General features: G+C 46.2%; 1 protein-coding gene across 2 annotated transcripts in view; it reads left to right on the forward strand.

The window, feature by feature from the left end:
* Nucleotides 1-11,135, forward strand: part of CCBE1 (collagen and calcium binding EGF domains 1) — a 233,637-nt gene extending 222,502 nt beyond the window's left edge. For both annotated transcript variants that reach the window (XM_047767030.1, XM_047767031.1), the window contains exons 7-11: nt 2,755-2,875; nt 7,322-7,461; nt 7,547-7,582; nt 8,728-8,763; nt 10,667-11,135. In XM_047767030.1, coding sequence (XP_047622986.1) covers nt 2,755-2,875; nt 7,322-7,461; nt 7,547-7,582; nt 8,728-8,763; nt 10,667-10,900 — 567 coding nt within the window. In that variant the 3' untranslated portion in view covers nt 10,901-11,135. The remainder of the gene's footprint in view (nt 1-2,754; nt 2,876-7,321; nt 7,462-7,546; nt 7,583-8,727; nt 8,764-10,666) is intronic.
* Nucleotides 11,136-12,402: the final 1,267 nt, after the last annotated feature.

A 12,402-nucleotide genomic window follows, 5' to 3' on the forward strand; every position in this document is an offset into this window, starting at 1 on the left:
CACTATGACACAGTGATACCAGCACTGGATCACTGTGTAAATAAACCCCTGGAACGCAGCTGGATCCTGGTGGTGACTTTGAACCATAAACCCTGACATGAAGTGATGCAAAGCTACTTTCAAGATTGCACAAGATCTGAACGTGGTTTCCCTACTGGATTCTGAGTGACGATCACAGGGGAATTGAGTGCCTTTCCTTGAATCTTTCAGGGAACTGTAAGTCTTAAAGGAAGACCATTTATCTGGAAGGCACTGGATGTCCAGGAATCTTGTAGCTCACAGACCTGCAAGGTTGTCCTTACCTAAGGATTTTTCATACTAAGTAAGGGGATCCTAAGGCATTGAGGGACCCCTGGGAAGAGAGTGTTGGTGCTGCTTTGAGCTTCCCGCCCTCTGAGCATTCTTGCACCATGAGCTGGATGGATTTCAGTATGAACCCAAGAAGAGAAGAAAAACCCTCTGGAGGAAGTTCTAGACAGAGGAGTCCCCCAGGCTCAAACAGGTCACCTAGGGCAACTGAAGCAGGAATCAAACTTGACCCCAGAAGAGCCTGCAGTGTGCTCTGTGGGCGAGAAAGGAGCAGGAGGAACTGGAGCAAAACCTTAGACTGTGTGGCTCCTCCCCTTCTTCATGCCAGGCTGTGGGGATACAGCCTAAAGCCTCTTGTGGGTTTCCCATTATTTCACCTTTTGGAAACACTGCAATCCTTTCATTAGGAGCTAATGGTATTCAGGACCTGGGCAATCATCTTGCAAAGGAGCCAGAATAATTGCATTTATCCAGTAAAAGTGGTTTGCCAAAGTGCAATGTTTGCTTTTCATTAATCCTGGCTTTCTTCCCTTAGCAAGAGTATATCTCTTTGTGACTCAGAAAAGTCATCCATTTCTAAAGATTGATTGAGATGCCTCCAAACCCAGCAGCCACCCAGCAGGAGAAGAGGCTCTTGGGCAAGGGTCTCGGCCAGAATCCCACTTCATGATAGCCACACTATACGTTCGCAAACCTCCATGCTCAGAAACAGACACTAGTGCAGGAGGCCGAGGACCTTCCAAAGCCAGAGAAGGTCATCCTGGACAGCAAAACTCTCCCAGGCCTCCCAGTTCCACTTGCAGACTGGTCTCTTCCCTGCAATTCAGTAGATGGATTCTGTATTTCCCCCCCCAAGCCCCCACACCTAGGCTTGGAAGCTCAAGACCTCATGACCATCTTTTACCCCATCTCCCTGCTTTGCTATTATCAAGCCAGGGGCCAGAGATCCCAGAAGGTATTTGTGTGGCATCATTGAACATGACTGGGAGTGTCTAGTCTCCCAGGGGCAGGAGAAAACTCCCGGGGGGGATGGACAGGAGAGATGCGAAATGCTGACTTGCCCACAAAGGCAGAAAGTAAAGAAAACTCCACAGTTAATCAAATCGGCGTTCTGTTCATTCCTCCCTAAAGCTGTAATTTGGAGTTGACATAAGCCTCAGAGAGAGATCTTTGTACAGTTTCTAATTTAGTGCTCTGTGCTGAACCCACAGGGCACAGCTTTGTCACAATGGCAGTTGGCCACCTCTGATCATGCGCAAGTGATAAGAACCTCCTGCAGCTCAGATCCAAAGATGGGTTTAGAGCCTCAGATAAGGATGAGATATCCACACGCCTTCTCTAGCTTGCATTGCCCTCTGGCCAGAGAGTGGCCAAGCAGGACTTCATCCAGGAGGTCGTGGGGACAAATGGAAGTTGCTTCAGGAAATTGCACTGATACCTGCTGTGAGACACCAGTGTCCCAAGTGGATCCGCTGAGTGGCCCTGACCCTCAGAAACAACCTCCATGGGATTTTACACCCACGAATTAGCTTCCTAGAAGGAAGAGACTAGAACTGCCACTTATCAAGCACTTAGTACCTTCTAGGTCCCGTGCCGGGCACCCCATTTACACTTCCTTGTGTGATCCTCCCGGTCCTAATGGTGAGTGTTATCAATGAGGAGGTGGACATTTGGAGCATTGGGTCCCTACCAGTCTCACCGATTCCTGACCTCTAGGAATGCAAAGATCATTCACATGTACAGTTCCTTTGGCTTCCCCTAGAATGAAGCCCTGAAATCCAAGAGACAAGGAAAGTGCCTTTTCTAGCCTTGTCTCAGAAGGTATACGCCATCACTGTTGTCATTTTCTGTTCTGAGAAGCAAGTCCCTAACTAAACACAGCCCACACTCGGGGGTAGAAAATGAGCCTCTGCCTTTTAAAGGGAGGAGTGTCCAAAAATTCGTGGACATATTTTAAAAAGATTTCCCAAACACCTGAGTTTGCCAGTGCCCTCTAAGCCAACTTTTTTGTCTTGATTCCCAAGATTGGGAGAGCTTTAAGAGCAAGGACCAAGTCTTAGTCTACATTGTTACCAAACACAGGACCTGTCACAAAGTAGTTTCTCAAACTACTTGTATCTGAGACATACACTATTTAATAAATTTAAAGTCTGAAACCAATAGATTTAAAATTTTTTGGTAATGAGTCTAATATCTAGGCATACTGGGGCCAGTCCAGGTTCACCCACTAAGCAGCTGAGTGATCTCATGCAAGTTGATTTCACTATAAGGCCCCTGGGTTTAGGAGGAGCATCTCTGCAGTCCATCTGAGCTCTGACTGGCTTGAATAAAGGGGAATTAACAAGAGAAGGCTTTGCAGCCTCTGCAGACAACATGCACACACAGCATCCCCCGGGCAGCAGAGCCGCCACTGCTTCCTGACCCCAATTCCTCTTCTCTCTGCAGATCGCCCTGCTCCCCAACAGCGCTGCCAGCCTAGGCAAGTACATCACTGGTGACAAGGTGCTGGCCTCAAACGCCTACCTTCCAGGACCTCCTGGCCTGCCTGGTGGCCAGGGCCCTCCTGGTGAGTATGAAGAAAAACATCAAAGGGTGATAAGGTCACCAACTAAGGCCTGCCAAGAGCTCACAGTTAATGAAGGTAGGACAGAGTTCTTTAGCTTCCATGGGTGGGAGCAGAAGCTGGGGTCCAGGGAGCCCCACATCTGTGTGACAAGAGGGTCTTGGGAAATTAGGTCAAGCCTGAGAAAACCCTCATAGCTGGTAGTAGTCAGGGAGAAAAAAAGCCCCTGACATGGGTTTGGATAAGATTCTCAAAGATCTTCTTAAGTTACAGAGAAACAAAAACTATTTTTAATATTAACATATATGAAAATAAGATGGTGGCGTTCCTGTTGTGGCTCAGCAGGTTAAGAACCCGACTAGTGTCCATGAGGATGTGGGTTCAATCCCTGGCCTCCCTCAGTGGGTTAAGGATCCATTGTTGCCATGAGCTGTGGTGCAAGCCACAGACGTGGCTCGGATCTGGTGTTATAGGATGTTTTGTGTTTTACTGCAAGTGCCTCCATAGCTAGATCAATAGTCTTTTTTCACACCAGTGAAGGAAATGATATTAGTCTTAGCAGACAATTCTAAGACGTGGACATCTTAGCCCTGGTTCTCATTGCTTAGTAGTGCACTTGGTGTTGTGAATGACCTCTGGCATTCTGATGGGTGTGTCAGGACCCCTAGAGTGAAAGCAAATAGAATAAAACAATACTGGCCTGTCCCCAAGTAAATATGCAGGTGCTTTTTGCTGTGGAAGCTTAAAGAAGGGAGTGATAACTATAGCCTATGGCTATTAGGGGACTTAGATTTGAGCTGGACATGGAAGGACATGATAGGTAGGGTTGGTCCAAGCAAGGAGGACATAGGTGGATTTCTGGTTGGAAGGTCAACACAAAGGCTCAAAATGATTCCCAAGCAATGTTTTTTGTTTTTGTTTTTGTTTTTGTTTTTCTCATATCTTCATATCCTGGTTTCCATCAAAACCCAGGTGGCCTGGGTCTCAGTCTGTATAGAGACCCAGAACTGGTCCAAGACTTTGGTTTATCTTCTTGCTCCTTCCATTGGCCTGTGGTACTCTGGGTCATGATGGAGTTTTCTCTAGCAGATGCCACACATAGGCAGCCTCTTGCTGCTTCTAAGTAGACTTGGGTTTCTTCTTACAGACTGATTCCCAGAGCCATGATCTTCATTCTTCTATAAGAGAATGCTCTTGCTCTGCTTCCCTGGAGAAAGTTCATCCCACACCAGTATATGTACTGCTCCCACAAGGACAAACTAGGAGCAGGGGAGCCATTGGCTGGCTATCTTCTTAATGAATGACTTGCTGGCTTTCCTTTCTAGTTCTGCCGTCTGGTTTCTAGCATGGATTGAGCTGTCCAGGGTCCTTGCTGGAGCATAGAGTGATGGAGGACTAGCTTGGGCAGTGGACTGTACCTTTGCTTTCTCCTCCAATCCTTTTTCTTTCTCTCATCTTCCTTCTAGCATTATAGTTTGTGATGTTCTCCAATGAGATGTGTCAGGGCAGCTAGAGAGAGAATAACCTTTCTCTTACCCTTAATTAAAATTCCAGTCCTGAAGTCTATGTTGGATCAGACTAGAACACCAAACAGGAAGACACCTTAGGTTGGAATCCTTTGGCTTTGGTGCTGAGGAGTGGCTGCTGCTTTCTGCCCCCAGCTGTTACATATAAGGTGCTGACATGTGCACATCAAAGCCTCACATTTTGAAGGCACTTGACATAGTGATCTCTGAAGTTCACTGATGGTATAAATGAAGGTAATATATTATCTCTGGCCTGACCTTGTACTATTAGAGGTAAAGTATTTAGTTACAGAAGGATCTGGTCTGCTTGCCAGATAAACTGTTTCAGGAACAGCATTGAGAGTAAGGGTTGTGAGACATACTTGGATGGAACTTTGACTGCCTTTAATGTTGGCTTAATTATTTTGTGAGCTAGAAAAGACTTTCCCAAATGTGATGTCTGGAATCTTTTGTGCTTTGTTTTCTGGTGCCTGAAAGTCATGCCATCCTATCACAGCACTCTGTCAGTGGTAGGAGGAGCTGTGTATGATCAAAAAATACTATGTGTGTTTGAAAGAGAGGAATCATTATAGCACTAAGGAGTAATTATAGCACAGCAATAAGCCTCTTCATTGAAGTCATCTGACATGAAACAGTTACTAAGCAGCCTTATACCTGGACTCACTGAGAGGCTGACGACTAAGACAGCCTCTGCCCTCACAAAGCTGATGATATAATGTTGGTTAAAACACAATATCCTTCCCTATGCAAAAGAATGAAGTTAGACCCTTGCTTTTTACCATATACAAAATGGATTAAAGACCTAAATGTAAGATCTTACACTATAAAACTCCTAAGACGAGAAAACATAGGAGGAAACTTTCATGACATTGGATTTGGCAAGGATTTCTTGGATATGACACCAAAAGCACAGACGACAAAAGCAAAAATAGACCTGAAATTCCCTCACCTGTTCAGGCAGGCTGTCTCTTCCACTAGCACCTTTAACACAGCTTTAAAATTATTTTAAAGTCCTTGGATGATAACCCTAACATCTGGGTTACCTCTGAGTCTGATTCTGTAGATTGCTCTATCTCTTGAATAGGGAGTTGTTTAATTTCATGGGGGGCTTTTGGTGGTTTGGGTTTGGAGGGTTTTTTTTAATGTGCCTCCAAATTTTGGACCAAATGCTAAATAGCATTTGGAGAGGAACAGTAGAGACAGAGGCACACAGTGGTCACTCCTGGAGATGGGTGTCCTCTTGTCAGGCTGCTAGCAAGGAGGAGTGGGTCAGTCTGATTAATGATGGATCTGGGTTTGGGTGGGTTGTTACTGTTCTCCTTCTAGTGTCCAGTCTTCAAATGTTCAAATTCCTCCCGTGGTAGGACATGGTTACTATGTGCTGAGTGGGGGCCCAGGGTGCCAATGGGTTTTCTCTTTGGGTTTCAGCTTTCAACAGCCCCTGCACACCTGGGCCACACAGGGCTCCTCTCTCCACGTTCTTGCCCTTCCCCAGTGGGAGACTGCTGGGACGTATGTTCCACAGTACCATTGTGGAGATGGGGGAATTTTCACTTCTCCTGGTCCAGCTATAGTCCTAAGACTGACCTGTGCATCCAGGCCTTGGGGTGCAAGCTCCCCAGCTGTGGCAGATCTTGAGCAGGAATGTTTCCTGCCCCTCCCCCAGTGATCGTGGCTGTCCCTCTGGGTCCTGGAGGCGGGTTTCCTGCCCCACTTCAGAGGCTTGAGGCTTTTGCCCCAAAGAGTTGAAAGGAGGCAAGTTACATGATAAGACTTGTTCTAGAAATAATATTCACATCGAAGAGTGAAGAACAGGGAAGGGATGAACCAGACTGATGGCAAACAGAGGCACTAACTACGAGACAAGCGTTGAAGGAAGTAAAAGTAAGGGCTAACAATTTTTTGTTTGTTTTTAGTGCCTCTGTGTATGTGCGCATATATCTAAAATCTTATTTAGGGAGTTCCCTGGTGGCCTAGTGGGCTAGGATCCAGGGTTGTCATTGCCATGCACAGATTCAATCCCTGTCCCAGGAGCCGTATGCTATGGGCGCAGGCAAAAAAAAAAAGAAAAAAGAAAAAAAAAACTAATACAACTAAAATCTCATTTAATAGTCTCAACCATTCTCCAAGGTAGATTTGTATTAGCCTTGCTTTACAGATGAGGAACAAAGGTTCACAGAGGTCAAGCAATTTCTCCAAGATTCAGAGCTAGGCCCCCCTGAAGCTGAAACCTGTGCTGTCAGCCACTCTCCAGCTGGATTGACCACCACCCTGCTATGAGGGGGGACACGAAGGAGCAGCTGTGAGATGCTAAAGAGGGGAAATGCCTAGAACTGCTCCCTGATTGGGTGAGGAGTTTATAGGAACAGGGAAATCTATAGGAAGACTCAAGTTTCTGGCTTGAGTGGATAGGTGACTGGAGGTCCAAGAAAAGAGTAGAGGAGTCAGTGTTTGGTCCTGTTAAGTTTAAAGTTTAAAATGCCTGTGGGTGGAGTTGCCACTGGGGCTCAGCAGATTAAGAATCCGACTAGTATCCATGAGGACGTGGGTTCGATCCCTGGCCTTGCTCAGTGGGTTAAGGATCCAACATTGCCATGAGCTGTGGTGTAGGTCGCAGATGTGGCTCGGATCTGGTGTTGCTGTGGCTGGCAGCTGTAGCTCCAATTAGTTCCTAGCCTGGGAACCTCCATATGCTGTGGGTGGGGGCCTTAAAAAGGAAAAAAAAAAGTAAAATCAAGGTGTAATTCTATGTCACTTGCAGTTAGATCCTATTTAAAAAAAAAAAAAAAGAAATGCCTGTGGGACATCTCAGTGGAGAGGTCAGAAGGCAAAGGTCAGAGTCCAAAGGGAAATGGCCCGAAGGGGCCAGAGCCCTTGCCCTCCTCATAGGCTGGAGCGCTAACAAGGTGTTCTTTGATTGCAGGCTCACCAGGACCAAAGGGGAGTCCAGGCTTCCCAGGTATCCCGGGACCCCCCGGGCAGCCCGGCCCCCGGGGCTCAATGGGACCCATGGGACCGTCTCCTGATCTGTCCCACATTAAGCAAGGCCGGAGGGGCCCTGTGGTCAGTATCTCATCAGAGTCCACTTACTGTCCGCTTACTGGGAAAGTGTGTTCCTTGTGTTAACCTAGGTCCCTTTGCCTTGTAGGGCCCACCAGGTGCCCCAGGAAGAGACGGTTCTAAGGTGAGTTTTCTGAGTCATTCTTCCAAGTCTCAGGCTTCTTGGTTTCCACTTGCTGTGCAGCCATCAAGTAAAGCTCAGGCATGGTTTATTGTCTCCATTTGGCGGGCGGCAGAGTTGAGAACACAGATAGACTTCTTGTCCCCAAATCTGGGAAGAAAATCTAAAAAGCAGTTTTCTTAAAATGGGAAACAAGCATCAATCATAACAAAAACAGCCACCAAAACCACTAAGAAAAAGTCCCTCTCTAAATGGAAAGCTTCCTTCTTGTTACGGTAGCATGTGTTTTTCTCATTAACCAGTGTTCTCTGTGGGGCTGTTTTGCGTGCATTCCCGTTTTTTTTTTTTTTTTTTTTTGCTATGTTTAAGTCAGGAACAGAAATTCCATCCTGTGCAAGTGGGTGGTTTCATTTTGAGGGCTGTCTGCCATCTGCCTCGTAAAGAGGTCAGGGCGAGTCACTTTAGAAAGCTCCTAGTGGAGTTCCCATTGTAATGAACTCATCTAGTATCCCTGAGGACTCAGGTTCAATCCTTGGCCCCGCTCACTGGGTTAACACCAGATCCTACACCATGAGCTGTGGTGTAGGTCACAGAGGCAGATCAGATCCCACATGGCTGTAGCTGTGGCGTAGGCCGGCCACTGTAGCTCTGATTCAGCCCCTAGCCTGGGAACTTCCATATGCTGCAGGTTCGGCCCTAAAAAGAAAAAAAGAAAGCTCCTGAGTTACTCCTTCCACACGCTGCCTGGAAATACCAGCTTTCCTTTTCAGGTCTGGTTGGAAAATATATGACCTCGGGGAAATCAAAATGAGAGGTACTGGGAGTTCCCTTGTGGTGCAGTGGGTTAAGGATCCAGCATTGTCACGGCAGCGGCTCAGGTCACTACTGTGGCACAGACTCAGTCTCTAGCCCAGGAACTTCCACATGCCATGGTTGTGGCCAAAAAAAAAAAAAAAAAAAGGTACTTGATTCAAGAAGTCCTCTTCAAATCAGGGGTCCCAAGAGTCCAGCTTCAAGCCTACTTTTATTTCCCGTAGAAAATATCTGTTGTTTTATGCAGGGAGATGGTTGTGGTGGGTGTCTAATAGAAGCTGGGGTGGTGGCATCCATGCGGTCCAGAAAGATAACCCTGATCCTTCTGCTTTTAGGGGGAAAGAGGAGCACCTGGCCCCAGAGGGTCTCCAGTAAGTAGCACCACCTGTCCTGCTTCCCCAGTGGCAGTGTGCTCAGGGCTGCACATGGATGAGCCTGTAGGTCGGTCTTATTAGCAACAGCCAGCCCCTTCCAGCTGCTGCTCAGCCCATTCACAGAGAGCTCTGTGGTTAAAAACATCACGAAGCCTTCAGCAGCTGGTTAACAGTTATTTTGAAAGTTCAGTACCTGTTGTCATTTTTTTTCTTTAATCTTTATTTGGAATGTTTTAAGACTCACACTCCCCCCACCTCCAGGATGCCATGAATCTGTTTTCAGGGGTGTCTTACATCTGAAGGTACTTGAAAAGAAATCTGTGGGGTTAAGTCATAACTCTGAATATTCCAGAATTTAGCCACCACTACAACCTTAGCAGGAGGACCCTCCCCTCCAGAAAGCACAGACACGCAGACTGCTTAGGACCACTGGCTGAGACAAAGTTAGCTGAATATATGTATGGTGCCTGGGAAATTGAAAATGAAACTTAGTAATACCCAAAAAACACAGAAGATTCAAGCAACTCCATTGTTTGTGAAGAAGTCAGTGTCATTTCTGAAGAACATCAAAGATCCTTGACCTTAGAGGTCTGGGGTCTAGGTGCCATCTCCACTTTTCACCCGTTAGCTCTCTGACCAGAGCCCTGTCACTTAGCATCCATTCCTGGATGTCCATCCCCTCACCTGTGCAGTGCACATGGCATCTGACCTGTCACATGTCAGGTGAGTGTCCTCTGATGTCACTGAGTGCTCTGCAGAGTTACATAAGTTACCGTCTCTAAGGTGGTAGCTGCCAAGCAGAGGTTGCAGAGCGTAATGACAATTTTACCACAGGTTATTAACAAGCCCAGAATGTGCTTGTTCACACATTATTTGACCATGCCCCGCATAGCGCTTCATAGAAATTAAGGCTTAGTAAGTAATGTATGACAAAAACTTTCAGTCACTAGGAAAATTAAGAAGCCTTGATTGGACTTTTCCTGGTCAATGAGGAATGGCTGCCTTTACCATATACCGTGAACTTCATTTTAAACTGCAGTTACAGGGAGTTCTCTTTGTGGCTCAGCAGTTAACCAATCGGACTAGGATCCATGAGGTTGTGGGTTCGATCCCTGACCTTGCTCAGTGGGTTAAGGATCTGCCGTGAGCTGTGGTGTAGGTCGCAGATGCGGTTCGGATCTGGCATTGCTGTGGCTGTGGTGTAGGTCTGCAGCTGTAGCTCTGATTCAGCCCTTAGCCTGGGAACTTCCATATGCCATGGATGCAGCCCTAAAAAGTAAAAAATAAAAATAAAAAATTGCAGTTATAGTCAAACATTTTTATGGACATTTTAATAATTTCATTTAAAAAAAAAAAAACAAATTTGAAAACCTGTTAACGCTCCATGCCCTTTACATGCATCAATTCTTTAACCCCTCACTTAGGAGCCCTATGAATCCCTGCAAAGTTAGGGCTATTATTCTGCCCATTTTATAGATGGGAAACCGAAGCCCAAATACAGTAAGTAACTTGCCCAAGACCACACAGCCAATAAGTGGCAGAGCCGAGGTTCAAACCCAGCAGAACCCCAACCTCTTACCCACTGCCCTCTGCCTTCTTAAGTGTCTTTCGGGGTTCTTCGGGAAATCACCTGGGAGGGCTCTTCTCATATCCTTTCATTCTATGGGATTTGGAAGAGCCTAGAGCTAGGAGAGGTGAATGTGTCACCCCAGCTCGTCCAGGGGATGAAGGGGAATTGAAGGCAAGGCTGCCGTGGTCCTTGTGTTTCCTCCACTTGGGACACCACGCTAAGTAGCTGCCCGCACGCAGCAGGACAGCAGACCACAGAGCCCTCAGAAGCCACACTTGGCAAAGGGTGGGGTCGGCGGTGGTCCAGCTTTGACTCCTCTCTCCCTCGCAGGGACCCCCCGGCTCTTTTGACTTCCTCCTGCTCATGCTCGCGGACATCCGCAACGACATCACCGAGCTGCAGGAAAAGGTGTTCGGGCACCGGACTCACTCTTCCACAGAGGAGTTCCCTTTACCTCAGGAATTTTCCAGCTACCCAGAGACCTCAGACTTGGGCTCTGGAGACGACGACCCAAAAAGAACGGAGAGGAGGGACTTGGGAGCCTCCAGAGACTTTTATCCTTAGCACAGCCTTGACATCTTCTCACCCAAGAAACGGAAGAGTGTTTCCTTCTGCAGTTAAGTCACCCGAAGAGCAAAACAAAACAAAACACGCCTGGTGGCCCAGAAGAGATCAATTTTTATTTTCTTCTTTCTTTTCCTGCCTTCTCCCTGCTTCTTTTCTTCCAAATACTATTTTCAGAGTCCCCCGCTAGACATGCTAAAGACATGAGGGAGTAAATGGTTGACTTATACGCTTCCTACTGAGCATCTACGGTGGAACTTTTCTTTGACTTTCTTATTTTTCAGCGACTTCTGATTTCTGAATTGAGTACCCTCAGAGTGTCTTAAAATTTGGCAGACTATCAGAAAGGGGAAGAGGGCAAGGTGAGTTCTAAGAAAATGTGAGTTTACTTATTTAAAAAATGGATGTGTCCAGAATAGACTATTAGTCCTCAGTATCAAAATTAACCCTTTTCAGTGAAAAGGGGAGACAACAATGTATATTTACCTTGGTGGATAACTCTTATTCCTTGTCAATCTAGTAGATTTAAAACATTCTATTCTCTTATCAAACTTTCTTTCCTAATTTTGGTTAAAGAAAGGTGAGGAGGGGAGGGCATATTAGAGCCGATGGAGAAAATTATATTGACTGTCCCATAGGTTGCCACATATTAACATTCAGATGTGACTGTGAAGGGTTCATGCCATGCTTAGTTATAACTATCCTATTCAAAGAAGAAAGTTATTCTAGCTGTAAGAATACATCCTCTTTTCAAAACAGAGCAAGTGAATGCATTGCCCTGGTTCACATTAGAACACTGGGCTCCTGGTCTGCTAGGACACTGTAAAGCTATTTGAATGACTGGGCTTGCTTAGTAAATCACCGATTATTTGTTAAGTGAAAGTAACCGACACTTAGAGAGAGGTAGCAAATTCCCTGGCTGTGACTGGGTGCCCACAAGGTGCTCATAGGCCATGATCCAGGTTGAATCAGTGTACTGTGGAGCTCGGGGCTGGCAGGAGGTTGCTGGCTTGGGTTGTTGGCCGTGGGGCAAGTGAACCTCAAGCAGGGACCCCGATGAGCCTTCTAATTGCTACTGACAGTAAATCTGCTGTCGGTAGGAATTAGAAGTCCATGTTGGGGGCCAGTCAACCTTGCCAACATTGAGAATAATATAGAATTGAAAGATTGCTTGGATTGGGAGGGAGAAAACAACAGTTTTTCCTCATTTGGCAGAAATTTCCTTCCCATTCTTCTCATTTTTCCTAATTTTCCATAATTTAGTCCAAGTTCCAGTTCTTGCAACAATTTTCCTGGTTTTGCCAGAAATTTCCTTCCCATCTTCCCATTTTTCCTCAATTTTCCATAGTTTAGTCCCAGTTCCAATTTTTTGTTTTGTTTTTTTGGGTTTTTTATTTTTATTTATTTTATTGCTTTTTAGGGCCATGCCTGAAGCTTATGGAAGTTCCCAGGCTAGGAGTCAACTTGGAGCTGCAGCTGCCGGACTATACCATAGCCACAGC

This window comes from Phacochoerus africanus, chromosome 2 (genome assembly GCF_016906955.1).
Source record: "Phacochoerus africanus isolate WHEZ1 chromosome 2, ROS_Pafr_v1, whole genome shotgun sequence".
Lineage (NCBI taxonomy): Eukaryota > Metazoa > Chordata > Mammalia > Artiodactyla > Suidae > Phacochoerus > Phacochoerus africanus.